This window comes from Leopardus geoffroyi, chromosome B1 (assembly GCF_018350155.1).
Source record: "Leopardus geoffroyi isolate Oge1 chromosome B1, O.geoffroyi_Oge1_pat1.0, whole genome shotgun sequence".
Classification (NCBI taxonomy): Eukaryota; Metazoa; Chordata; class Mammalia; order Carnivora; family Felidae; genus Leopardus; species Leopardus geoffroyi.
This window is the reverse complement of record NC_059327.1, coordinates 185,213,079-185,240,626: the sequence shown is the minus strand read 5'-3', so window position 1 is coordinate 185,240,626 and position 27,548 is coordinate 185,213,079. Positions and strand designations below refer to the sequence as shown.

Sequence of the window (27,548 nt, the reverse complement as noted above, 5' to 3'; positions counted from 1 at the left end):
GGAGGGAAAGGAGGTTTATATAACATGCACAAAACAGTGTATGACTGTAGCATTTGTTTTATTTCTGAACAGGTAGGCTATCCGAATCCATAATGCAAAATGTAAATATGGAAAAAGGGAAAGTTGTCAAGCAAAAGTCTGAATAATAGTCATGCGGCACTACTAATAACAGCTCATATTTGTTTCGTGCTTACTGTATGCGTAGCATTTTACATATCTGAATAATTTATAGCAGAGTACATAGTATCAAGGTAATTAAGAACACAGGTTCTAGGATCAGGCTGGTCTGCCACTTCTTCATTGGACGATTTCATAGCCTCAGTTTCTTCCCCTAAAAAAAAGCTGGGGGAAGGAAAAGGAAAGGTGACCTCAGCCTTGTCTCAGTCTCCCAGATCCTTGGAGTCAAAGATTATGCCCACTCATTTCCATCACTTAATAGAGATGTTGTGTGGACAGAAAGCGAGGCTTGAGTTTGCTCCACTGAGGGATTATATATTGTTTATGGAGCTTCTTTCCTAGGTTTTGGTCCTGGGCAGATCAGAAGGAAGCTTTTCCCTCGGACTTGTGGTTTAGGAGAAGTGCATCTCATGACCGATACTGCTGGGTAGCCTTGGGGATTTTCCAGGTTAGCTGGTGCTGGCAGCCCCAGCAGTTTCCTTGGTTGGTAATGTGATAAATGGCATGATTCTGTAAGTTTGGAGAGAGAGAATGAACGGACAAGTGATCTTTCTTAGCTGTAGATTGTCCGTAACTTAGTTCAGAGAGTACCAGAAGCTAAGGATCTGTTTTGTTCTGGTGTGCTTTAGTGTTTTTAGGGGGTGAGTTCCATCTCGTTTGTTTTGAAGCTAGTCTTTCGAGACGACAGGGACCAGAAAATATGGAAATCCTGTGTGGCACTTGTCCAGACTTTTACACCCACTGAGGAAGAGAAAATTAGCCGTAGGGCTTATAAGATGGGCCTCTGTTAAGTGTTGTCAGTTTTTCCATCGTGCGATTTCATTTCTCCACCTCTGCTGTCGAATGTATCGGTCCTTTTCCTGAAAAATGTAATGCAAGGATTTGGAGATTGAAGTACTGAGTTGAGCAGTACCGATGTACCAAAACCAAAACAACAGCAGAAACAAACAAACAAACAAACAAACAAAAACAAAAAAAACAAACCAACCAAACAAAAAAACCCTCCTAACTCATTGGCTTTACTGTTTTTAAAATTTAAAGGATCTATATCCCAAGTATTATTTCAATACATAATCAATGTAAACATTGACAAAATATTTTGCATTCTTTCTTCAACATCCCGTGTGCACTTGACATAGGGAGCACGTTGAACTCGCCCTCACCACATTCCAAGTGCTTGGATGCCACATGCTGGTTAGAGGCCACCGGACGCTTCAGCACAGCAGCGGTTTTTCCCGGCTTGACTATTTACCTCTGTGGTGTGTTTGTCTCAAATAGATTGTTCTGAATCTGTAGTAACCGTCTGTCAAGGAAATTTCTTTACTCCAGCATATTGCTTAGTGAGGCCTCAGACTACGTCCTTGTTATTATGATTAGGGTTCTGAGGATTTATGCTTAGGATACAGTAAATTCTTTTCCTCCTGTTTTCTTATTTGGTCAGCTGGTTAATTAAATCCCAGCATAATTACATACATCATGCTTATTCTACAAAATAATTCAGCACCTTCTTTTTCAGAGCTGTCAGAAAGCAGAAGCAAAGAAAAAGTAAGAAGACGAAAATGGAGACCGTTAAAGAGCAATCCATGAATCACACATCTGTTACAAGGAAGAAGAAAAGGAGAGAAAGAGCCCATCAATATCTTTGCTCTTAAATGTCCAGTGACTTGAGAATAAGAAAGATTTATAGTCCAACCTTTGATGCCATTTTCTGAAAGTGCCACACTGGACCTAAATTCTGTCGCTTTCAAAGGTATGTGCCTTTTGAAGCCAGAAAATAGGCAGGTGGCATTTGTTGGTGTCTGGGCCCCTCAGCAGCCTCTCTGGAGACCTGGGGAGTTGTCCCATCCTTAGCTGGTTTGCCAGACCTCTCCGTGTGCCTTCTTTCACTCTCCAAATCTGTCCCAGTCGTATCATCTTGGCCTCTTTTGAACAATGGGCATATAGCATTCTTTTGCGGGAAGTGTCAGAAGGGGAATGAAAGGGGAGACTTGAGGTCTTGTTCATATTGAAGACGAGTGTGTTAAATTAGACACAGGAATGTCGTAAGTCAAACATCAAAATACTGTATGATGGATTAAACCCCACTTGCCAAGAAAGGCACAATGAGCAATTATTTGGGGACAAAAACTGAAGATGATGGAAAGAATTTTGACGAAGATAGTCTAAAGATATCAAGAGTATCCTCATGGCTTTATGATTAAATATGGGTTTTTCAAGTACTTTTTACAGTGTCCTTTGATGGTATAGAACCACTTAACTGTTGTGGAATGAATGAGACATTTAGAATTATGACTTGCTCTGTCATCCCAATATCTTTTAAACCAGGCAGTAATTTTATTTCTTAAAAAAAATTATTTTTAATGTTTATTCATTTTTGAGAGGCACAGAGAGAGCATGAGTGGGGGAGGGACAGAGAGAGAGGGAGACACAGACTCTAAAGCAGGCTCCAGGATTGGAGGTGTCAGCGCAGAGCCCGATGTGGGGCTTGAACTCACGAATCATGAGATCATGACCTGAGCTGAAGTCGGATGCTTAACTGACTGAGCCACCCAGGTGCCCCAGTAACTTTCTTTGTAAAAGTAGTAGCAGAAGGCAGCATAGTTTGGGGATTAAAACCTCTCATTCTTGTTCTGATGAACACTTCCTGACTATATGTCCTTGGCCAGGTCATTCACTTGTAGCCCGTTTCTTCATTATTATTATCATATAATTACTACATTATGTAATAATAGTTATACCACAGGCTGTTTTCTGTGATTATGTTAAATGAGGCACATGTGTCTGGCTCTCGTTCTGTTGGTGAGAAATGTTAAGTGCAGATGGCTGGGGTTGCAGCCCTAATGGTAATCATCTGGTGGTCCAGTATCAGCAGTGAAGGGACTGGGTTTGAATTCTGAGAACAAACAGTTCCTCTCCCTATTTCTCTCTAGGTATCTGACATGATCTCCTTAAGATCCCATAGTTTTGAATGGCTTGCATTTGCATGATGACTTTTCTCCTATTCCCAAATAGTTGCTTTAGAGCAGGTTTGGAGGCATGCTTGCTTGGGCTTAGCTAGAGCCCTGTGAGTAAAGGTACAAGAGCTGCACCCCATCTGGCATGGAAATTCCTTCTGGTCTTTAAGTTAGGGCTGTTGGATACGTGATGTGGAAGGCACAGCGTGGGCCCTGATCAGCTGATGGGGGTGTATATCCGGCCACATCAAAAGATGAGCTAAGCCCCTGGACTTAACATGCATCAGAAAACTCTTCCCTTGTCCCCTTTTTCCACAGAGGTTGCTATGGTGGTCAGAGGGGTGGATTTAGAGGTGACGGGGTGAGATGTGAACCTTTTGCCGAATCATTATGAGTGTTCCCTTCTCTGATTCAGCCATGGGCGTGAACATTGCCTGACTTTCATAGTGGCCCCTGATACCATGCTAAAATCTCTGGAAATCTCCTTGGAAACGCAGACACCTGAGGGACCACGATTCCTCAAGAATCAGGTCCTGCTGGCCAGGGTTATTATCATCACGCCATTTCCTTAGTTGTAAGGTACCATCAATTGTAAAATGCACTATTGATGGGATTGTAACTTTTCAGGGGGAGAAACCCCATAGCTTATTAATTGTGCATGTTAAATTTTAGGTATATCCTGTTTCAGAAATATTGAAATGTGAAAAAAAGCACATCTTAGAATTGAGGAAATCGGGTATTACTTACAGTCAGGAATTATGTACTTTAAAACTTGAACTTCTTAGGAAGTTAAAATAAGAAATCCGGTGATTCTGTTCTTCTGTTCAATTAATACTAATTTTAAGGACTAACCGCTTCTTTCTTTTCTCAGGGAATAAACTAATAGGATGTAAAAATGTCTCTGGGAGGTAAAGTGTGATGGGAGATGAGGTCATTTGTTCTAATTAGAAATCTGCATATCTGAACATTAAGATACCTACCCAAATCACCAATAGAGGAAAATCCCTAAATCTGACACAGAGCTTTTTAAAAGGATGTTTTTCTTAAATTATTACAGCTAAATTTAATTCCACTTCTTGCTTCTATTACAAAATTTAATGACAGCCAGAGTCACTTTGTAGGCCCTGAATGATCGGATTTCAGGTTTTTTTCTTACATTTAGTTTGATATTTAGACTCATTTATTTCTCCAATCTGCCCCACTGTTTTCATCTCATTCCCTTTGCTCTGTTGGGACTATATCCCTCCATATGGCCCAGTCCCACTGTCTCCAGGGAAGTGTTCTAGGAGTCCCCCTACCAACCGCTACCTTCCTCTCTGAACACTTGGGAGTTCTGCAGCCACACCTGAGGCACTTTTCATGTATTGTTCTGCCATTATATGTACAGATTCTATTTCCCCAAAAGATTGCGGTTTCTTCATGTCACTACCCATTTTATACCATCTTCTGTAGGTGCTCAAAAAATTTGATGAAGGCATGGAATTTTCTAGAAGTTTTCAGATGGTGGGTGTGTTACTTTGCTAAGGCTGCCATAACAAAATATCACAGACTGGGCGGCTTAAATGACAATAATTTATTTTCTCACAGTTCTGGAGGCTGGAGGTCCAAGGTCCAGGTGTTGGCAAGTTTGGATTTCTGATGCCTCTCTCCTGAACTTACCTTCTTGCCGTGTCCTCTCACAGCCTTTCTTCTAGGCTTGTGAGTCCCTGGCATCTCTTTGTGTCCAAATTTCCTCTTCTTCTAAGGATATGAGTCACGTTGGATTCGGGCCCACACTAATGGCCTCTCCTTCTTAAGGGCCCAATCTCCAAATATAGTGCCATTCTGAAGTACTGGGGGCTAGGGCTTCAACATACGGATTTAGAAGGTATGATTCAGTCCCTAACGGTGGGCCTGCCTAAGATCTGGAGAGGGCTTGGTCTTCTGTCCTATAAGGACTCAAACAAGGAAAACACACCTAAACAATATTGGGAAGTATTTAGAGTCAGTGCGAAGACTGTCCTGACACTGAGGGTTTAGATGTATGTTTAGATGTGCTCTGTGAGCAAGATTGGCAGCCTTAGCTAGACGGCTTTACACGTAGAATAATTCAGCTTTCAAAAAAATAAGAAAAAAAAAAAAAGAAGAAGAAGAATTCAGCTTTGATGGTGATTTTAAGGAAAACACTTAAGTTGACGTCTGGCTCCTTCAAAGTGATCTATAAAATAGTAGGCATCTACGAGAAGTTTGACTAATTTTTAAATATAAAATCATAGCCCACAAAAGATCCTGGTCTGGTGCTACCTCCTTTTCACAATGTCCTTGCTGGTGTCTCGAGTGGAATAGTATATCTCTTGCCAGTGAAATAAAAATGTGCATGTGTGTGTGTCTTTTCATTTCTCCTTCTTGTAAGGTACTTAAATTATGCCCTGCATTAGATCAACGTTTTTGGACTTAACTTCCTCTGTTCCGATTAGAAGCTTTGTTGGTAGCAATGGCCTGTGGACACCGTGGTGTGTGTTCACTGGCTCCTCTCTGGAGCTGTGCCTTGCACCCAGTGATGTCAGAGACAGCCAACTGCTGCACATGTGACTTCACGAACCCTCCCTACAACCCCGGGAGGCGGGTGGCCGGGCTACCCATTTCCTCACCCAGCAAGCGGTAGCTGCTCATAAATGCGGATTGAGTGAATGGAAGTGCCATGTAATATACTTACCCCTTGGTGCCTCAGAACCCTAACTGCGCTACACGAGTCAGAAGCTAATACGCTTAGAGCTGCCTAGGTAAGGAAAGCTTGAACAAAATGCAAAGAAAATCCAATTTCACGTATTTGATGCAATTTTAATTGAACATTAGGACATGGGTTAAATTACTTGAGGGTCAGCTAAGAAGGTCATTGCAATACACTGAAGATAAGATCTCTACAATTTGATTTCAGGCGATTCAGTATAAGTGTTAACTCGGCAAGACTGAGGGGAAAAAGCACCCAAAGTGAGCAAGCAGATCTTGGAGCTCTGAGAGAGGAGTTTTATCCCATTAGCCAGACAGTCACGAGATTCTCACACTATGGAGTAGCTTCGTACCACGGCAGACTAGAAGCATCACATCTGGTGGGCTCCAAGAAAACTGAGCCTCAGTAGACGGGCCCAGTTTCTTCACCTGTGAATGCAGGGGTGAGGAGTAGGAGAAACCAGGGAAATCAGACTGAACATTTTATATGCTTCACGAGGACAAAAAGAGACAAAGGGCTTGCCTGCTAGCTTTGCAATTAATTAATTAACTAATACACAAGCCAGGTAAATCAAAGAAATGGAAAAGAAACGTCTCCATTCCTACCTCTCAGAGATAACCACCATTCCAAAGATAGGTTTTTGTATAAATAGCTACACAGACAGAAACACTCTAAAGTTTCCCCCATGAAAATGGGAGTTGGGAATACATACTATTTTGTAATCCTTTTTTTTATCAACATCTGGACATTGGTTTATACTCACAATAGTCTTATTCTTCAGTATGGATATAGTGTATTTTTTAAAATCAATCTCTCATGGTTGGACATCTAAGTTGTTTATATGTTTTCACTCTTGTAAATAACCCTATGATAAACATACTTAATGACCAAATCTATTGTCTTAGGATAAATTCCTATGCATAACTATATATACTTTTTTCTACAGATGGGAATCACGGGTTGGTCTCCGAATTTCTTCCGTAGAGACAAATAAAACACCACGAATAATTGGTACAGTGTAGACTCACTCGGCCAGGATGGACCATCTCCCAAATGCCTTTCATACTTAGAACTACCCTTTGCGTATTTGTGATTGGTTGTCATATTGAAGAGTGTTGATTGATGGCTTTGGCGGCGTCTTTCCCGCGCTCCCGTTGTGTGCCTGCCGTGGGGTTTGGAAGAGAGATGACTGACATCCTCTCCAGCTCTTGGGGAAGACTGTTTACTGGGCATATTCCATACCCGTCACCTGTGACTGGTGCCAGCCATGCTTGTGATAGGGGTTGGTCTAATCACAGCGCAGCTCGGGACTTCAGTCTTGAAAAGAGCCCTTTGTTTTCTCTCTGAAGGCAGAAGCATGTGGATCCGGTTGCTGTGGGTGGCTTTCCAGTGACCACAGGGGGAGCCAGCCTTATGAGGAGGTACACCCTGAGCTTGGTCCCTGGGGACACCAAGTGGCTGGATCTAGCCTGCCTTGAAGTTGGCCCTATTTCTGGACTTGTCATTTACAGGAGGCACTACTTTCTAGTTATTACTTGTGCCACTTTGAGTCAGTGTTTTTTGTAGCCTAACAAATGCAGCCATGGAGGACAGAGTCTAACACCCATCTTCCACATTTATCTTTCCAGCAAATTCGGTCAATTTCTTATTTTATATGTTTCACCTATTTTATGACTTCAAAATAGATCTCTCAAAATAACAGTCACTCAGATGGCCTAGTTTAGTCACATTCCACATGGTTCCGTCTTCCGTTCCTGTATCCAGTGACTCCCACATATCTGCTCAGGCCCTGACTTTCCCCCCCTCAAACCTGCAGTTCCAGCTTCCTGTTGGCTACCACAGATTTTCACACCGGACCAACACCCGAGCACAGTCCTCACTCACTCAATCCTTTGCCCTGGTCTGCTTGCCCCGGCTTCCCCTTCGTACTTCTCTCATTACCTCCTCCCTAATCCGGCAATGACCATTTCTCGATCCCTGAGTCTGCATGCCTCAATATCCCAACCTTAGTCTTGACTAATCCCTCACTTTCATTCCCTCAGTCTAATCACTAATCAGTTCTTATTATCCTACTTCAGAAACGTCTCTGGAATTGTGCCTCCCCCAACCCCTACCTAGTCTTCCTGCCGTCTTTACCTTCTAACTCATCATCACCCCTGGCACAAGAATTAAGGTCTTGAGTAACCAATGAACCGGTGTGATGCTGTTAACGATATGCCCCCCTCCCGATCCGTTGGCAGCGGTCTGGCCCTTCAAAATTCAACCCTGTACCATTACAACACGTGCAAAGATGTCCAGCATGAGCTAGCCCAAGGGGTGCAGTGGTCAAACAGACTAGCTACCAAAATGTTCATTCAAAAACACCTAGTTCTTGCATTGTTTTCCCCCTCGAGCACTAGGAAGAGGATGTACAGAGCATGGAAATTCTTCTTAGACTATTTTCTCTTCCGTTTTCTTCACACACACACACACACACACACACACACTCCCCCCCCCCCCCCCACCCCACCCCATGCATTTCTATCTCCTTAAAAAGCACCTGGGCATTCTTCCCTTTTCCTGTTGATGCTGTGCCACAGAAGCACAAGTAAACCAATTTGCCAAAGCAGTGTTTCCCTTAGAGAACGGGGAGGGCCAAGAAAAGGAGCGGGTGAGACCCAAATCTCCTTTATGGGACAGTGAGAAAAAGGCTGGAAACACTGTTAGTGGCGACTTTGATTTCCAGTGCCCCCCACTCCCACCAGGACACGCGACGTGCTATGGCCACATAACATCGTTTGCTGTTTCCTGGCCACATCTGGAACCCCACACCTACACCGTTTCCTGTGCTGTAATACCTTCTGGGAAGTTCTCTGGGAATGCTTCTACTCTCCTCTGTCTGCTAGCACCGAGTGACTCCTCCATTGACAGTCCTTTTCATGTGCTGTAGGAGGGTTCAGAATCAGGATAACTTCAATTTTAAGAAAATGGGCATTCAATTTTAAGAATGTTAAGTGGATAGATACTGCCCCCCGGCCCCCCAGTAGCCAGATTATCTATCACTGCCACCCCAGAACGTTAACACCTGAAAACGCACTTCATGGACACCAAAGGTAAGTCCATTCTCACCTTCAAAATGTTGCCTCCAGAAGAATTTGGGGGTCATGCTAAACTGCAGCAAAGGCAAGGGAAAAAGCCTGCCTCTGAGAGGGGGCAGGGTAAGCATCAGATAGGAGTCAAGAACAGTGCCACAAAACCAGTGCTTCAAATCTTTGTTGCTGAAGGAATTAGTCTACCTCTGGTACTTCCCAGGGGATATCCAGAGAGAGGGCAAGAAGATAGGGCTTGTTAAAGTTGGAAGGTTCTATCGCTTCTCTCTCCTTCCAGCAAGGGAAAGAAGTGAAAGGTAGATGGGTTTTCTACCAGAGATTTTTAAGTTCCAGAATCACAGGACGATCCGGTCACATTCTCTTAACCAGAGTCCTAACTTCCGTGAACTTTTTGAACATGCTGACCTTTAAATTTGTCCTGCACAAAGAGACATCTTACAAGTTGGCCAAGCTGACCGGTAAGCCTTTTAGGGCAGAGCCCATGCCCCGTGCGTTTGCGGATCCCAGATACTTTGTCCTAGTAGATCCTCGGGTAGCTCCGAGGCCACAGCCCCCATTTTTTACGGTGGGGCTACTCCCACCAATAAACTGTTGACGCTTAATGGGATAATCGGGATATACGCCTACTCAGAGGTTTTGGAGCAGGGCCCTCCCACCTTGGCTGCAAACTGGGATCACCTAGAATTTTAATTAATATTGGGTCGCATTCCGTATCAATTCTCTTTTAATTGGTCTGGGGTGCTACCGGGCGGGGTTAAAAAAAAAAAATCTCTCCAGGTGATTCTAACCGGGACTGAAAACAACCCGTTTACAGGCTGTCAATGCAGGCACCGGCCGATGAGGACCAAAAGTTTGCGCTCCTTTTCTTACCCCCGCAGTCCCTGAGGCCTCACTCCCAAACCTACGCCTGCGCATCGACGCCGAGGGGCGAATTTCGGGGAAACGGGCCGGGGCCGGCGGGCGCGCGCACACGCTTGTGACCACGCCTCACCTGCGAGCAGGCGTGCGGCCTCGGGGGCGCGCCCGCGCGCCCTCCGCCCGCGCCGCCCGGTCCTCTCGCGAGGAAGTCCGGGCGCCGGAAGTGCCCGGAGCGCGCCGCGGCGGCGGCGCGGTGCGCAGGTTCGGGCGCGCGGTGGGTGGAGGGAGGGAGAGGGCTCCCGGGCCGCGTGGGCCGCTGAGGGGGCGGGTCTCGCAGGTACCGCCGGGGTCGGAGCTCTCCGGCGAGGCCCGAGGGCGGGGCGGCTGCGGGAGGCCCCTGCCGGCCTCCGACTGGGGTGTCCTTGCGGGGCCGCCCCCATGTTGCGTTTTCCGACCTGTTTCCCATCCTTCCGGGTGGTGGGAGAGAAGCAGCTGCCGCAGGAGATCATTTTCCTGGTCTGGTCACCCAAGCGGGATCTCATCGCTTTGGCCAACACGGCGGGCGAGGTGAGTGAGCCCGACCTGACAGCGAGCGCGTTGCAGACTGCCCCAGCCTCAGTTTCCCGTTCTGTGGACTTGCCGGGCCGCCTGTGTACCACGCCCTTTCCCAGCAGCTGTGAACCTTAAGTGAAAGTGTAAGGGCCCCTATAAGGGAAGGATCATTGATGGGCCCATTTTCCGTTTTCCATGGCAAAAACAACAGTTTTCGCACAGTGCTGCATTCCCAAGTGTCCTTGAGTCATTTATTTGTTAAATGGGCTTTTTAAAAGCCCATAAGGCATCACTCATGAACCAGACATAGTAGTAAAGCCACAGACCTTACCCTAAATTTGCTTAGGGTTTAGTAACAGAAGAAAGAAGAGTTACTGTCATCCTGTAGTGCAAATGTGCGTGCATGTAGCCGCCACAGAGGACGTGTTTCAAAATCTAGAATCTGTTGTCCAAGCTCTGTACCGTGGGTCGGATAGCTACCTCCTGGTAAAAATACCTTTAAATTTAGCAAGAGAGTGAAAGGTCCCTGAGTGTCCTCAGTGGGCATTTCTTGTTTGTAGCTTCATCAAGTCTAAATCCGCTGTGTCTGCCTTTCTCCCGAGAGTTTCTAATTACCTGGCAGCCATTGTGTAAGGAAACCTTCAGCTGTGCATCTTTCCTCCTTTGGCCTTTTGGCACGTTTCCTGATGGTTGCCTGGCCAGGTGGGAGTTGTGTTGTGTGCAGACAAGCTTGGAAACTAGGTGGTAAGGAACACTTAGCAGCCTGCAAAGCTGCACCACTATAATGACTCCTAATGACTTCTCACCGGGTACGCATGTCTCCTCTCTCAAGTCCCTCCATGAAATCTTCTGGTCTCTCTCCTTTGCCACTGTCCCTCAGAAATCCTCATGGTCTAGAGAGGATTGCAGACAGTACAGCCACGCAGCTCCTAGTGTAGGAGGGACGGGTGAGAATGGGGCCTGAGTGCGACTAGGTGTGTGGGTGTAATAGTGGGCACTTGTTTCCATGTTCTCAGTGAAGAAGAAAGAGCGCTGTGTAGGATGGAGAAGAAAATATTGGAAGTTTGGGGAGAAAGGGGTATGAAAGGCTGACAAGGCAAGTGGACTAGGGAAGTGTAGTAAGATTGCTGGTCAGTATTAAGAGCCACGGGGGGTTGGTGGTCTTGTAGTTTGAGAGGGAACCTAGTGAGCATAGTTGTGTCTCTGCTGTTCTGTTGAACTGTGTGGGCGCAGGCATGGTTGGGTTTAACCAGGGTTGTTTTGCAAGTGTGACCTAGCAAGAGAGATGCAGGAGAGTTAAAGTTACACGGAAGAGGAGCGATTGTAATGATGAACCTTGGATTCGAACGTGATTAAGTATGGAAGTAGCATGTGTGAGTGAGCGACAGTGAGTAAGTGGAATCAGTGGGTTGTATGACTTGGTTCCTACCTGGTGGAAGAATTGCAGTTGGTTATTAGTAGGGATGAGCTGGAAGGATAGAGGCACGGTGGGAAGTGGGAGGTTTGGAACATTATGGCGGCACTTGTAGCTGAAATGATGACAAGGTTAAGGGCATGACCCTGGGAGTGACGGAGGTGAGTTGAAGACGCCATTGTTAGAAGAAAGGCAGTTGAGAACGGAAAATCCAGGACACCGTAGCTCTTGAAATCTCCAGGAAAGATGATGAATAGCGTTGGGGAGCATGAATGAGGCAGGGAGGAGTCCAGATCTTCCAGGAATGAGGAGAATGGCCTCAGGGTCTTTAGATGACTGTAGTTAAGAGGGATAGTAGGTAGCATGATGTGACTGGGTCTGATTCACAGAGGATTTTAGAGAAGAAAAGTCATCCAGAAATGGCATTGGGCATCAAGGAGGAAACCTACTTCATCTCCTGGCCGGGTAGTACGGGGAACAGGGGGTACAAAATGGCTGTCATCTGAGAATCCTGCAGGGAAGAGGTGTCCTTGGGTGAGGAGCATGTTTCAGAGAAGAGAATGAAGATGAGACCTTAAGGGTACCTGACCGTGAATTCCAGAGGGCACAGAGGAAGCGTTTCAGAAGTGGGGAATGGCAGAGATGGGCTCCAAAAAGCACTGAGCTTAGTGGATGAAGGATTCCTTGGGAGGCTTGGCTTCCCTGTGGGGGTCCCTGTACTGAGAGTGAAGGGTGCTATGAGACAGGGCAGGGAGAGGGGAAGCTGTGGTGTGGGGAACTGAGACGGTGTGGAAGGGTCTTCGGGAGCATGTGCAGTTTTGAGGCCTTTTCTTCCTTCTTTTCAATGGTTGGATAGAGGATAGAGCAGGGGCAGCCTTAGTTTTGACTCAGTAGGCACCATCTTGACCCTCCATGGTGGGAATTTACCCAAGTGAGGTGGAAATTTAGAATAAGTGACCTGTCCAAGCTCTATGACCATTAAGTGACACAGCTGAAGTTCAATACCGAGGTGTCTGATTCCAAGTTTAGTGTCATTTGACCATCTTACAGCTACCTTTCTAGTGCTGTTTATGTTATTTTTTTGTCATCATCTTCTTGGACAACCTCATTCCTTACTAAAAGATAAGTCTCCTGTTGACCTAGAAGATAGGAAAATGTGTAGAGTACAGGATCAAATTAGATCTTGTTTCACCCATCTTTTTGAGTATACCTTAAGTTCATTTAGACCTTTCTAAATTCTAATTTCTTCTGATAGTAAATATTATGCTTGAGATTGTTTTTTTAAGTTGTTTATTTTTGAGAGGGAGAGAGAGTGTGTGTTTGTGCGTGCCCATGTTAGTGGGGGAGAGGCAGAGAGAGGGGGAGACAGAGGATCCAAAGTGGGATCTGCGCTGATGGCAGAAAGCTCCAGGAACCACGAGATCATGACCTGAGCCGAAGTCGGATGCTTAACCGACTGAGCCACCCAGGCACCCCTACTTGAGATTATTTTTAAAGATGTTATAGCAGGGATCTAGGTTTATTTCATCTTTGGAAATGGAGTTTTTATTTTTTGCCATTGTATCTGCTTTGTCTTAGGTATTACTTCATCGACTTGCAAGTTTTCATCGAGTTTGGAGTTTTCCACCAAATGAAAATACAGGAAAGGAGGTGACCTGCCTGGCTTGGAGACCAGATGGCAAACGTAATAACTGGATTATTTAAAAATACATTACTATTCACAAGAAGAATTTTGTAAAGGAATCTTATTTCCAGAAAGAATTTATTGTGCTTATTATATTTTTATTGTATACTTAATATCAGTTTGGAAACTTTGTTTTTTGGAATGCTTTAAAGTGTTTTCATAGAACTGAGATTAATTTTACTATGTTGTTTCTTGGCAGAGATCTCTCTAAAGAGAAATCTGACTTCTTGGCAAAGATAACTCCTAAAGTGAAACCTGATGGAATATGCAAAATACTTAGGTTTTATTCTTTATTCTGTCTTGTCCTGCACTGATGGCCCAAGCTTCGTCTTCCATTCACTAGTCCATTCAGTGCCACTGTGGCCTTTTCTCCCAAAATTGTATGTTAACATTGAATGTGTGGCTCATAAATATTCTGTCTTCACGAATGCTTGCCTCACCCGAAGGACTCTCAGCTCTGACCCCATTCCTTCCATTTCTGTATGACCTTTCTCCTGGTGCCCTTTATTTTGTAGCTTGTTATGGCTTTGACAACTGAACTCTCTCCTTCCCTGTTGTTTTACAATGACAGTAGTTATTTGAGCTGTTGTGCACATACAGTCCATACGGTAAGATGCTGTAAATTGTACAGCTTAAAGTTCATCTGTTACCATTGGTGCTTTAAGAAGAAAAGCTGAATTGTTTTTGTAAAATGATATGTATTCCACATCGCTCATTTCTTTTCTTGTAAATATAAATGAGTGTGCAAAAACACCCTGAAAGCCTCAGCTGTTTCTGGCTGTACTCAATTTATTCAGCTCTTGTTTTATCTTTTATTTAAAAAAAAAAAAAAAATGTATGTGTACAATTAGAGGGTTTTTATAAATAACATCATGAGATCTTGTACTATTCATCCAAAAACACTAGAATCTCAAATATAAATCATGAAAGTCAGTGTATGGTCATTACACGGTGTATGTATACACACACACACACACACACACACACACACACACATATAGATAGATGATTTCTTAATCATTAAAAAATATGCCTTGTGTTTTCGGACAGTGAAATAAAGTTTTGTTAGGTAGTGATTATTTCAGGATTTCTTTACTTTGTTTTGAAGAGGAGACCTGGATTGCCTCACATCCAGCTAAATTGCATGTGTTGGTATACAATGAAACTCAAAGCCGTCTACTTAGAAATTCCTAAATTTGGTTTGTTACGAAGATATCAATGACTTACGTGGAGAAACTGTACAATATAATTCAGCCACAGTGAAAGGAAGAACTCACCTCAGTATTTGATGGCCTTATTTCTCATTAAGGGTTAGAAACAAAAGAAATATAAAACCGTCTAAGAACCAAGCAGACGGAATTACTTCCAAGACAAGCAAATCTTGGTGATATGCTGTTGTTTATCTGTTGAGACCTGTTCTGTATCTTCCGCTTGGTAACAGGGTTCCGGTCCAGAGGCTTTGAGGTGTAAGATGTTAAGTGCAGCACATGAGAGAGTAGTAGGTCGCTCATGAACGTTGGAGCATTTGCAAATAAGCTTAGATAACAGCAAAACTATGTGCAAAGATATCTTTCAGTTTTTAAAATATTATTTAGAGGAAGGATTTTTAGGTTAAATCATTTCTATGATTATGATGCATTTGAAATCGTAAAACTGGACAAGAAGTGAAATAGCCTTTTAGTTTTCTGGAACGTTGCTATAATTTATCCTGACTGTTTCTTCTTGTTTCAGTTTTGGCCTTTGCTCTTGCCGACACCAAGAAAATTGTTCTGTGTGATGTAGAAAAACCTGAAAGCTTGCACTCTTTTTCCGTGGAGGCTCCAGTTTCTTGTATGCATTGGATGGAAGTGACTGCAGAAAGCAGGTGGAGTCCTAAACAGAGAACCCCGATAGTTACAGCAGGGCAGTCGTGCAGCTTCTGTTTTTTAACACGGAGACTTAAGACTCTCTGAGTGTTGACCATGGACACGTTGCATTTAACTTTGGGTTTTAAGTTTATCACAATGACATTTTTTAATGCTCTGTTAGATTTTTTTCCTTCTAAAAATGTGTGTTTTCTTTTCTGGACCAATAGTGCCTGAATGGCTAAGATTTTTCTTTGCTTTTTTATTTTTAGGAGTCTATATCAGTGATTTATACTTTCAAGTAATAGATGTTAAAATTACTAATTAGCAAATTGAGGTTCTGTTTTCCTTTTCACCATCTATTTTTGGCAGAGCTTTGTTTTTTTGCATCTTAGTAGATATCCTGAGTACAAAAAGTGCTAAATTGAGCACTCTGTTCTGATGCTAAATGAGTTCTTTCTGTATCCATGGTCCTTATAGTTTCCTTGCTTCATGAAAATAACTTTTTGCCTTAGTCTACAATCAAATAATATACCAGGCTTGCAGTAAAGATGGTGTAAAGGATAGATGGGTTTAGCTAATACTGAAAATAAAGGTTTTTTCTTTTTTTTTTTTTTTTTTAGGAAATATGGTAATTTTGTTTTCAGTAGCTTTTCCTTTCTAATTAAGTTTTAAGTTAATATCAGATTAACTAAGGGCGGGTCTGTGAAGAATTGGATAACAAGGATGTAACGTGGTGTTTGAAATTCACTATAGTTAAAACAGTGAATATAGCAAATTTAGATATGTGCTACCCATCATCATCAGGGTAAGCAAATGATCACGTGAATATATAGATGCTTAGAGGAGCAGAGTATGCCGTGTCATTTCTGTGACATTCCAGGTACCTGCTAAGTGTATCCCTAACATACTTTCTACTAATAATTTAGAAATATAATATGGAGATTCCAGGGTCTCAAAGGGCACCTAGTTTGTATGAAAGTGGAAAAAAGGTTTGCCAGGCCACCACTTTTTCACCTTTTCACTCATTTATTACTAACCTTAATATGGAGGTAGAATTCAGAAGAGGGGATAAATAAGACTTACACTAAACCCTTGGTTTGCAAGGTCCAGAAACGTGCTTGTAATCCAAAGCACTCGTATATCAAAGCACATTTCAAGAACCATTGGCTCAGTTATGATCATGTGACATTTGGTGTCAGGTGCAGCTCGTATTGCAAGACTTCTCTTGTTTATCAAGTTAAAACTTATTAGAACTATTTGCTCCTCTTGCTGAACACTTGCAGAACAAGTTACACTCAATCCAAGGTTGTACTGTATTTCAGAATACATAGTATCATCTCGTACACCTGCCAGGTTGTCAGTTCCCCAAATGTATATAAGCTGTTGAACCCGCAGTTAAATGATATAGTAACTGCGGTGTTCTCTAAAATTATTCTTGGTACTCATATGTTCATAAATATCATAAATTCTTAGTATCTGAAACTGAATACCTAGAGAAAATTGTTTATTAATATTTGTTCCTCTAAGTATAAAGTGGCTGGGTTTTTTTTGTTTTTTGTTTTTTTTTTGGCAGAAATAAAGACCCTTGTAAGTGAGGAATTTCCTACTTTTCTGTTTCCTGTTTGCGATTGCCATAATGACTGTTTTACAATACTAAAATATGTGTGCATCTGTTTACTTCATAACGTATAATATATAAAACTGAGTATTTCTTTTAAAAATACTATTTTTTAATGGAAAGACAGGTAAAATCTTTGGTATTTTTGTAATGCCTCTGCTTTTCTTTTCAGTGTTCTGACATCCTTTTATAATGCTGAAGATGAATCAAATCTTCTCTTACCTAAATTACCTACACTGCCAAAAAAGTAAGTATCAGAGTTTAATTTCATTGCAGGTTTCTCTTTACTTTTAATACTGTGATACTTTTCTCATGTGTTTTAAAAAATACATTTCTGTTGTTTTTACACCAGTCTCTGTTTTTCTCTAGTTATAGCAACACCTCAAAAATATTTAGGTAAGCTCTGCCTTTTTGTTTTCAATTAAAGATAATCTTTTATTAGTTGAAAGATGTAGTTGAAAGGTAACCTAATTTATTTTTATATTTTAGTGAAGAAAATTCTGATGAAATTATTAAGCTTTTGGGAGACGTCAGGTAAATCTTGCAAAGATCTTAACAAGTCTCATGTCTTTAAGTTGCTACTTGTTTCAAGGGCAGTTCCTTTACTTGTCATGGTATTTCATTGCTGACAAACCTCAGAACAGTATACAGGCATTAGTATCATTTACTTGTTTTTGTGTGGTCTTGGATTGTGTCAAGTTAATAATAATAATGCTATACTGTACCTTGATTTATTTTAATAAGTAAAGGAGGTAGAAGTTACTGGAGTTTCTAAAATTTAAGTTTAAATATTCCAAATTTTTAAAGCCCCTTTAATATACACGTAGCATCAGAGCCATGATACAGCCGATGGCACTTTGTGTTAGAAAGGATCGTGTTGTGATTGAGAGTATATAATGCAGTGGTTGTGAAAATACTGTATCCTTATTTTACTGTAAACTGATGCTTTTTAGGCTAGAGCAAATTTATCTTCCTTTGAAAAAAGGAGTATGCCTACTATGATTGAATATGAACTATTGGAGAATTTGGTGTTTCAGCTTTCCTGTAGGGGAGCCTCAGCTTGCAGATTATTTGAGAGCAAGGACAATTTCTGTCTCAGTTTAAGAACTCGATCTTCTCTGTTGTCCTCAGCTTGTTGCATTACTTTTAATTAGGCTGAATATTCTTGTCCTTGGAGGAAGCTCTGGATTTATTGAGCTTTATGCGTATGGAATGTTCAAAATTGCTCGAGTCACGGGGGTAAGTTTTCCTTTAAAATTTTCAATACCATTTCTCAGAATATACCGCCTAGAATACACCAGCCAACTGATTTATGGAAAAAGAATGAGACACTAGCCTTTTTTTTCTCCATTTCAGTTATTGGAATTCTTTATTGTTAAATGTTAGGACAATAATTTTCTTACTAAGATAAAATAGTAGTCCTATGGTATCTATGAAGAACAGGGACTGTTAGTGGAATTAGTCAAATTTTTGATAACAAAAAGATGTGTGGGACACACTTGATGATGATTGAATGTTTTTGCAGCCTGTAGTCCGGGTGGGAGCTACAGTTTGTGATCGGGGTGTGAGGAACATCACAGAAGCCATCTTCCCTTCGTACCGGGTCTGCTGTGGTTGTTAAGTCTCGGTCTTCTCTGTTAGCTTTTCTGTCCTCTTCTTGCCATTCCTGAGAGGGATAGGAAATATCGTTGGCTCTCCAACACTTGATTTGGGACCTTGATGGAGGGCTGTGTGCGTGTGTGTCTCCTTGTGGGCGAGGCAGACACATACCTTCGTGTCCCACATGCGTGGGAGGAGCCAGGCATGTGTGTTTCTGCTTTCAGAGCTCTGTGAATTTTTGTTTCCTGTATTGTAAGCAGATGCAAACTAGCAATAATACTAAACAGAGCAGGGTATTTGACTGTTTTACAGATCGTCGGTACTTGTCTTGCATTATGTTTATCTAGTGATTTGAAATCGTTATCCGTGGTCACAGAGGTTTCTGCAGGTGGTGCCTCAGAGGTTTCATACTTCCAGGTGAGTATTGAAACTTGGTCGCAGCAGAGAGTAAATACAGATTTGTAAGGTTTTGATAGGTTTTTATTATCCTCGTCTTTGGATTCTAATGGTTATTAAAACAAAGCAAAAAAATGACAACAGCTTGGAGCTTCTAAATCTCATATTTAGAATCTTATTCTAGTGAACACTGTTATTACCATGGCCCAGTATAGTTTTCATGGAAACAGTGTTTTGATGGTTTATTAATGACCATGTTAATTGGCTGCTAAACCAGTTTATCTATGTACCAAGTGTGTTCTTAGGACTCGGGTCCTAATAATAATAATAGCTAATATTTATTAAGTGTTTAATATGTGCCAAGTACTGAGTGATTCATTGTAGTCCTTTTGAATCCTCACAGCCACTTAATAGGTAGGTTCTGTTATTATCCCCACTTTATAGATAAGTAAACGGGCACGCGGAGAAACTCAACACTTGCTCGGTGTTGTCCTACATTTAGGAAGTGACCCTGGGCAGTCTGGCTCCAGAGTCGGTGCTCTTAACCGACACATTTCCTCTCATGGACGATGAACATTTAATGCTGGCAAAAACTTTCTGTGCTGTATGCTGTTTGTATTGTAGATTGTGGAAACTGTGTCGACTTCTATGGAGTATTTAGACTGTGCCCTTGCCTTTAAGAAACTCTTCCCTAGATTTTCTTTTTCTTTTTTTTTTTCTTTTTCTTTTTTTTTTTTCTTTTTCTTTTTTTCAAAGGTTTTATTTTTAAGTAATCTCTACACCCAGCGTGAGCCTCGAGCTCACAATCCCAAGATCAAGAGTCGCACGTTCCACCAACTCAGCCAGCCAGATGTCCCTTCCCTAGATTTTTATACCAGATAACCCAGCCGCTCAGCCTCAGGATGCATGAATTCCCAAACAAAAGTAGAACAAAATGATGCAGAATGCTCTGTGTAGGAGGCTTTCCGGTATTCATCGTTCTGTCAGAGCTTGGGGGGACCCTGGACTTCCTGATTCCCTGGAATAGTTGTTCACATTTGCTCTTCCTCTTAAAGTTCTGTGGAAATAGGACTTCTAGGATTGCATTTGGTGCTATACTAAAATGATTCATTATTTCTTTGAAGTTTGTAATGGATATTCTTTTAAACAACAGCTTTATTGATCGATAATTCTTGTACCGTTGCAGTAGATATTTAATACGTGTTTATCAGGAACATACAGTTTTTAAAAAACTTTTTATATGTATTTGTAATCATTTTTTAAATTCCTCATAATAGTGTTAGGAAATAGTGTGTAATCTTTATTTAGCTATGGAGAGGGGATTGCTAACCTAGAGAGGGTGAGCTGTGCCCGGCTAAACATGGCAGATTAGAAAATCCTAAGGTTCTGTTCCGTTAGGCTCCAATGGAGCAGAATTCGGTCATCGTCTTTAGACCTCGACTCCTCTTCTAAACTGTAGGATTTTTTTTTTTTTTTTTGAGCTGGGAGGGACTTTTTTTTTTTAATCTTTAAAAGAAGTGTGTAATTATAACTCACTTTATTTTGATTTTACAGCTTGAAACCAATCTATTGTACTCTTTCTTACCTGAAGTAACGCGGATGGCTAGAAAGTTTACTCATATTTCAGCTCTTTTACAGGTATTTATTTCTGTCTCGTTTTATGTGAATATTTACTCTGAGTTTTTAACAGTCTATAAATAAAACACAGATTTTATTCTGTAAAGCTAACTATCTGTGGTGTAAACATGTCTATTTGATAATCTAATAATAAATATCCCTTAAAGCAAGAAAAAGGGATTTAATTGAAAATCTATTCCCACCCATCTCTTTTTCTCCAGAAGGAAAGAAAAAAGTAGTTTAAATCTTTTGAAAATATTCCTGTGAGTGAAATAACATTTTTGAATTTTAATTTTTATTGCAAATAAAGCATTATGGAAAACAGCTCTCATACCAGTTTGCTTTTTATGCATAATAAACCCACCCCATATTAGCTTGTGGTACTGTAGGTCAGTGTAGCCCAGCAATTTGGGCTGGGCTCAGCAAAAGGTTCTGTTGTTCTGGGCCAGGTATAGCTCATCTCAGCAGGCCCTGGTCATGTGTCAGTGGTCAGCTGGCTGGTCTCAGTGTCCCTTACTCATGGTGGCTCCACATTCGTCATCTCCAGACGGCTCGCCCAGGCTTGTTTGTGACATGGTGGCCTCAGCAGGGATGTCGAGTGCAAGTGGACATGTGTGAAACCATTTGAGGCCTTGGACTCAGTGTCAGTTCTGTTTGTTGGTCATAGCAAGACACGAGGCCAGCCCAGATGTCTAGAAATGGACCCTCTACAGAGGAGCTACAAACACTTGGGTCCTTCCTTTTTCAGTCTGACGCAGTCACTGACTTACTTGATGTGAAAGATTTCTGGAGATCAGTGTCTTTTTAAGGATTCTGTTTGAAAATTGAATAGCTGACTAAACCAGCATTTTGACGGTTAGTGTACATGAAACATACATAAAAAGCTGGAGGATGTCTGTTTTACCTGATAAAAATTTAATTTCAGAATGTTTGATGGTTAAGTGATTATCAAGCATTAGCTGTGGTCTTCTCTTTCTCAGGCTGAGTTAAAAATGATTGAAAGTAAATTCTGGATTTCTTTAAGATAGTTGAGAATAAAAAGCATATATTAGCACGTTGATTTACGTACATATTTTTTTTACTGTTTTATTATTTTTTTCTTCTTGATAATAGTATATAAATTTGTCACTAACATGTATGTGTGAAGCCTGGGAAGAAATACTGATGCAGATGGATTCTCGTCTCACCAAGTTCGTTCAGGTACTGTTGGTGGCGTTTTCCCTGGAAGGAGTGAAAGAGTGCACGATGTCCTCCTTTGCTTTATGAGATGCCAGGGGAGAACTGGTCCGATTTGGAAAAGGCTAAGGTCAGGATTTCTCGCAGATGGCTCGGTCTGACCTCACGCTATTTCCCGAGAGGACAGGCTTTCCTCCCACTGGTACAGTGTAGGTGGGGACAGGTTGTGGAGTGGAGAGTGGGGCCAGGGGTGTTGGAAGAGCTGACCGGCCATTTTCCGTTAACTGATAATTCACGTAATCAGTTTAAATATGGATTTGAAGGAAGGTTAAGGAAAAGGAAGGGAGTCCTGCTCCTGTAATTTTAATTTTGAATCACACATATGCTTATCATTTTCAAAACACGCGTCATTATTTTATCCATTTTGTCTAGGAGAAGAGCACAACCACTTCAGTGCAAGATGAATTCATGCACTTGCTGTTGTGGGGGAAAGCAAGGTAGTAAACTCACATTAGTTGCCCTTGCTTTTTCTTCTTTTTTTACAGTAGTTTTTTATTTCAAAAGTAATTCATATTCATTGTAAAAAAAAAAGTAGAAAATTCTGGTGCACGAGAGTAAAAAATAGTATATATCTTTCTAGACTTTTCTGTGTATTTTTTTATGTAAATGTAATCATTTTCTGTGTCTGTAATATATATATTTCTAAATGTATAAAAACATTTAATTTTATATGGTCAGATCAGTCTTTTCCTTTGCAGTATCTGCCTTCATGTTATTCTTAAAAAGGCCTTTTCCATCTTAAGAGTATTCAAAGATTGATCTGTATTTTCTTCTAGAGTGTTTTTATGGTTTATGTTATATTCTATTCTCATGTTTCAGATGTGATTTATTTGGTTATATGCTGTGGAAGACTGACTTCTTTTTCTCTTAAGGTTTAGATAATTGCCCAGCATAATTTATTGAGTATCACACTTTGTCCTTAGGGGTTTGTTGAAATGCTGTTTTAGCATTCAGTACCTGTTAAATGTAGTTCAGTCTGTTTCTGGACTTTATTGTTTCATGTTTTCTGTCCTTTTGTGAGTATAACAAAGTCTTAATTTTTGTTGGACTATTTCTTTTTGTTTATTTTGTTTAAAAATGTTTTTGCCTTGAAATTTAAAAGTTTTAAGTGATGCATTCACATTTTGAATGGAGAAGACTAAAAATACTTTTCTTTTCATTGTAGTGCTGAACTTCAGACCCTCTTAATGAACCAGTTAACAGTAAAGGTGCAGATAAAGTATCTTTTTATGTAAATGGCTATGTTCACGTGCTTAATTTTTTTTAGAGCAGCATGCAATATCTTATATGCTAAATATATTTTTTTCTTTTAATTAGGGCTTAAAAAAGCTTGGCCAGTCTATAGAGTCATCATATTCCAGTATACAAAAATTGGTTATAAGTCACTTACAGAGGTATGAAGGTGGTGTCGAATTTTTGGTGTTGCATCTATATGTACGTGGTGTCGGTGTTCCTTCATCATCTGGCATTCTCATTTTGAGCCTTTTCTAGCTAAAATTGTTGCATTGGCACTTGAGGGGAATCTCAGAGTGCCCAAGATTTTTAAAGAATCGGTAATGGTAATGCTGCAAATAATTTTCAGACATCTTTTTACCAGTCTAGGTTCTCTATCTGGGCTTTTCTCAGCCAGACAACCAGGAGGTATATTTTGAAAAAGGGATGTACCCTTTTTTGAGCAGTGAAGTTAAATATGTTTATCATTTTAGAGTTTACCAAGCATACTATTTGTTTGTGCATTTAACACCCTGACAAGGTATTGATAACTATTGTCCTCCTTTTTACACGAAAAGAAACTGAAATCCAGAATGGTCGTTTGGCTGGCCTGAAGTTACAAAGTGTCACAATTAGACTGTGTCTCTGACCTTTAAGTCTTGTTCTGTTTCTATCCCCAGCTCCCTTGGTGAAGCAGTTTGCATATGAATGTTCAGTGTTTCACTTAAATTTTGATAAATTCCTTTATGCTGAGTGCTTAGCCCTTTCTACGTCGCCTGTCCCTTGGATCACTGCGGTGCCCTCTGGCCTGGTTTCCGGTCCACAAGGACATTTGTGCCCCTCAAATCTATTCCCCACAGCAGTTCTGATCATGTCACTCTTACTTAAAAACCTCCAGTGCTTTCTTGTGGCTCTTAGGACCAAAACCTTTGCGTGGCCTTTAACATGCCTGCCTCTCTGCTTCATGCACACTGGTGACCTTCTCAGACTTGACATTTTTTCTTCCTACCCAGGGCTTCTCTGCATCTGTCTTGCCTTCTGAGGGGCTCCCACCCAGTTCTCACTCAGACTCTTTAGGTCTCAGCTCAAATACCACTTTTTCCGAGAAGTCTTTCCTAATTCCCCAAATTAGGTTATTTCGTTACACCTGCATCATACGCATTTCCTCCAAGGCATTTATGGTAGTTGGAATAATACCCCGCCTGACTGTGTGGCCATGACTGTCCTCCCCCTTAGGCTGTCAGTGCCATGAGGTTTTGTTCACTATTATGTCCCTAGCACGTAGCACAGTGCCTGACCTGAAGTCGGAGCTTAAACAATATTTGTTGAATGTTACACTGATGGCTTTTGGGTGAAATAAGATGGCCACATGACTGTCTGAAAAGTGCCAGGGCTGACTGTGGAACATAATTTGATCTTACAGAATTTAACCTCGTGGTCATATATTCATCTCAGTCACGATGACCAAACCGTCTTAGAGAAAATTTTGAGAAATAATTACTTCTCATAGAAAGAAAATTAAGGTTGCTTTCAGTTTTTATTTCTGGAAGTTTAGAAATGTTTAGGCAAGGTAGCCGGTGTCTGCCACCTTGATGATGGTAGTGACAGTAATTTATTTCTGCTCCATTTTGATAGTGGCTCCGAGTCTTTATTGTACCATTTGAGTGAACTGAAAGGAATGGCTTCATGGAAGCAAAAATACGAACCTCTTGGACTGGATGCTGCAGGAATCGAAGGTAACTTAATTGTTCCATAGAATACATTAAACTACGCTTTCCTCATTTGACAAATGACATGTAATTATTTATTTCTTTTTAGATGCTATTACTGCAGTGGGTTCTTTCATACTCAAGGCAAATGAACTTCTTCAGTAAGTATGAGGGGTTACCTGGCGTCATTGACCTGAGAACACTTTACTCTTTTTTTTTAGAAGTAAGAACCCAGCAAATTGTCATGATTTTCTTAAAGTGAGTTTTTAAGTTTTTATCAAAACTGTATCTTTACAGTTTAAAGATAATTAAACAAGCTAATAACAAGAGTCTCACCAATTAGAGTGGCATTTTACTCTCCCATCAGCCTCCCTCCGAGCCCCTCTGCAGATACAGAACGAGAGCAGATGCAAAGAAAACAGCAAATGTCTCTTGAGGGGTTTGGCTGTAAAGGAATGGCCAGTAGTTGGGAACCGCTGTCGGGTCTGTCTGCTTACGATGGGATAAGTTAGAGCATATTTATACATGATGCCATGTTCTCCTCAAAGGGGAACAAGTGATGCTGGCAGATTGAGGAGAGGATCGCTGGGGCAGGAGTGTGGGAGGGGATGGCCATGCGGTGCATCGGGGAGTGGGCCGGAACAAGAGCTTATCCGCAATTACAGGAGAGAAGGCTGTGGGAAGGGACCCAGATGCTAGTACGTGAGCACGTGGGGCTTGGGGAGAGTCGCTTCCCGTTGTCCTGATTGTCTTAATGAAATAGGAATGTTCTGTCGGCAGCTGAAGGTAAGGGTGGGGAGGTGGTTTAGGAATAAAGGAAAAGCTGTGACCCAGTTGTCTAGCGGGAGGGTGAACAGGCGGCTAAACAGGCGGCTGCTGGTGGTGCCGAGGGCCCTTGGTTAGTGCTTATGAATGAGTGTGGAAGTGAGAGCCGTCCCCACGGCTGCAGGGTTTCTCTGGCTGGGGTCAGCTGACAGTGCTGGGGCACGGAGCAGGTGAGCGGTCAGATTTGGTAGGCCTGGTGACTGAGGGGAAGCAACAGGGGAGTGAGGGAATTAAAACCAGAGCATGATTAAAATGAACCTTGAATATAAGCTGGTTTAGGAGGAAGCGGGGAGCTGGTGTGGGTGGGAGGCAGGATGAGAGGTGGTGGAACCAGTAGGCAGTGGTCTTCGTGAGACGGAGGTTGGGGTCCTGGAGAGAGGTCACTGGGAAGATAGGTGGCTGTTGGTGAGTGGCATGCTTCACATTGAGATTTAGAGGGTTCCAGTTGCCGGTGACAGTGTAGGCTGTGAACTGTGGAATAAATAGTCGAGGTGTGGTGGAGGACGTGACTGTTACCTGAACCATTGCATTGAATGCTTCATCATGGCAGTCCTAGTTTTTCCATCCAAAAGTGTTTTCTTAGTTCTTTAATCATTTTCAAAGCCATGCTCTTGTTTTGTAGATGACATCTTTTCACATCCCTGTGGACCTTAATTAGATATTTTTAGAAGTGTGCTGTTCCCCTGAAGGATTTCCACTTCCTGAGTTTGTCTTGGTCTCTGGTTGCGAGCTTTCTTCAAATACCTGATGCTCAATTTCCTCCTCTTGATTCATGAGGCAGTTTAAAGCGCGTGGAAGGTCTGTACGCAGGGGCAACAGAAAGCCGGCCTGAGTGCGGAGCGCAAAGCTGGCTGTGGCCGCCAGCGCTCACACAGAGCCACCTCCACTCTTCCCGGCTTATTCGGGTTCTTGGAAGAACCCCATTCGTTTGTTGTGGACCTGACATGTCCATGGTCTGAGAGTCCCTGGGACTCTGCGGGGTGGATCGCTCCTTTCCGGGTTCCTCTCCACGGATTCTCTAAAATGCAGCTGCCTCTGCTGAGCCTCATCAGTCATGTGCCCTTTCTGACACTTCTGAAATTGATTTCTTTTCTGCCGTCCTCTTTGTTTTCGTGAGTTTATAACGCACCCCTCCCCACCGATCCATTACCATGTTAATGGGGTTTTAGAAGGTAGAGGTTGTAGACACTTGTGCTAAGAATACAAAACGAGAGGAGAAAGGACTCTGCTTTTCCTGTGTGTTGATTATTTTTTGGCTAACCATATTTACGGAGAGTAAATATGAAATATCAAGCTTTCTGTGACCACTTTTCAATATGAACTAAGGGTAGTTCATTTTACTTCTTGATCCCTTGGATGAAGTAGCATTATTATTTTAGGTGATAGGTGGGGAAATTGAGGCAGTGAGAACTTTGATGTTACCCTGTAACAGCAGGGATTGCCCGCAGTAGGGGTCAGAGTATTGATTGGGAAAGGCAGAAAGGAACTTTTCTTTCTTTTTTCATTTTTGCCACAGGAGCGTTTTGATTACATTGCTTGGTCCCATAAACGTGGCAGTCTGTTTTACTGTATAGAGATAGGTTAATGATGCTGACCCACGTCTCAGTAGTGTTATGGAACTTCTTGCTTGGAAGGGACTTTGAGACTTGGGAGTGAATAATGCATATTACTTAGAGTAGTTATCTTGTAGATGTGAACTTACAGAGATTTTTTTAGAAGTGATACCCATGTCCTTATTTAGAAGCCTTTTGATCAAGACAAAGATGGCTTCCACCTATAACATTGGAATTTGAGGGGTGCATTTGTGTAAAGCTCAAGGAAATTCAGTTTTTGGAGATCAGTTACTGTAAGCATCAAAAATGCTTCCAACTTCCAGAAATAATGTCCACTGATACCAGAGGTAGTGACATAGTACAAATAGGTAATAATGTTTTTTTCTGTTGGCGTTGATGTTTTTTCTTCATACTGACCAGTGAGTATTTTTTTTAACTGAGAATAATGCTGAAAGTGGTTTTTTTCTGACTTCTTTTATTTGCAAAGTTGGAAAAGGA

General features: G+C 41.8%; 2 protein-coding genes and 1 long non-coding RNA gene across 4 annotated transcripts in view; 2 read left to right on the top strand and 1 right to left on the bottom strand.

The window, feature by feature from the left end:
- Nucleotides 1-5,492, top strand: part of ZCCHC4 (zinc finger CCHC-type containing 4) — a 54,015-nt gene extending 48,523 nt beyond the window's left edge. Inside the window, exon 13 of the mRNA XM_045474360.1 lies at nucleotides 1,694-5,492. Coding sequence (XP_045330316.1) covers nucleotides 1,694-1,829 — 136 coding nt within the window. The 3' untranslated portion in view covers nucleotides 1,830-5,492. The remainder of the gene's footprint in view (nucleotides 1-1,693) is intronic.
- A 438-nt stretch (nucleotides 5,493-5,930) lies between these two features.
- On the bottom strand, nucleotides 5,931-10,009 carry LOC123596106. Its single transcript, XR_006711536.1, has 2 exons — nucleotides 9,801-10,009; nucleotides 5,931-6,269 (listed from the first exon to the last, which is right to left on the bottom strand). It is a non-coding gene; the product is annotated as an uncharacterized LOC123596106 (long non-coding RNA).
- A 6-nt stretch (nucleotides 10,010-10,015) lies between these two features.
- Nucleotides 10,016-27,548, top strand: part of ANAPC4 (anaphase promoting complex subunit 4) — a 33,605-nt gene continuing 16,072 nt past the window's right edge. Inside the window, exons 1-15 of one of the 2 annotated variants that reach the window (XM_045474359.1) lie at nucleotides 10,016-10,355; nucleotides 13,333-13,438; nucleotides 15,170-15,302; nucleotides 17,076-17,150; nucleotides 17,273-17,299; nucleotides 17,393-17,437; nucleotides 18,058-18,142; nucleotides 18,815-18,919; nucleotides 20,453-20,536; nucleotides 21,629-21,715; nucleotides 22,124-22,188; nucleotides 22,917-22,959; nucleotides 23,069-23,145; nucleotides 24,599-24,699; nucleotides 24,782-24,833. In XM_045474359.1, coding sequence (XP_045330315.1) covers nucleotides 10,227-10,355; nucleotides 13,333-13,438; nucleotides 15,170-15,302; nucleotides 17,076-17,150; nucleotides 17,273-17,299; nucleotides 17,393-17,437; nucleotides 18,058-18,142; nucleotides 18,815-18,919; nucleotides 20,453-20,536; nucleotides 21,629-21,715; nucleotides 22,124-22,188; nucleotides 22,917-22,959; nucleotides 23,069-23,145; nucleotides 24,599-24,699; nucleotides 24,782-24,833 — 1,214 coding nt within the window. In that variant the 5' untranslated portion in view covers nucleotides 10,016-10,226. The remainder of the gene's footprint in view (nucleotides 10,356-13,332; nucleotides 13,439-15,169; nucleotides 15,303-17,075; nucleotides 17,151-17,272; nucleotides 17,300-17,392; nucleotides 17,438-18,057; nucleotides 18,143-18,814; nucleotides 18,920-20,452; nucleotides 20,537-21,628; nucleotides 21,716-22,123; nucleotides 22,189-22,916; nucleotides 22,960-23,068; nucleotides 23,146-24,598; nucleotides 24,700-24,781; nucleotides 24,834-27,548) is intronic. The other variant, XM_045474357.1, reaches the window with a different exon arrangement.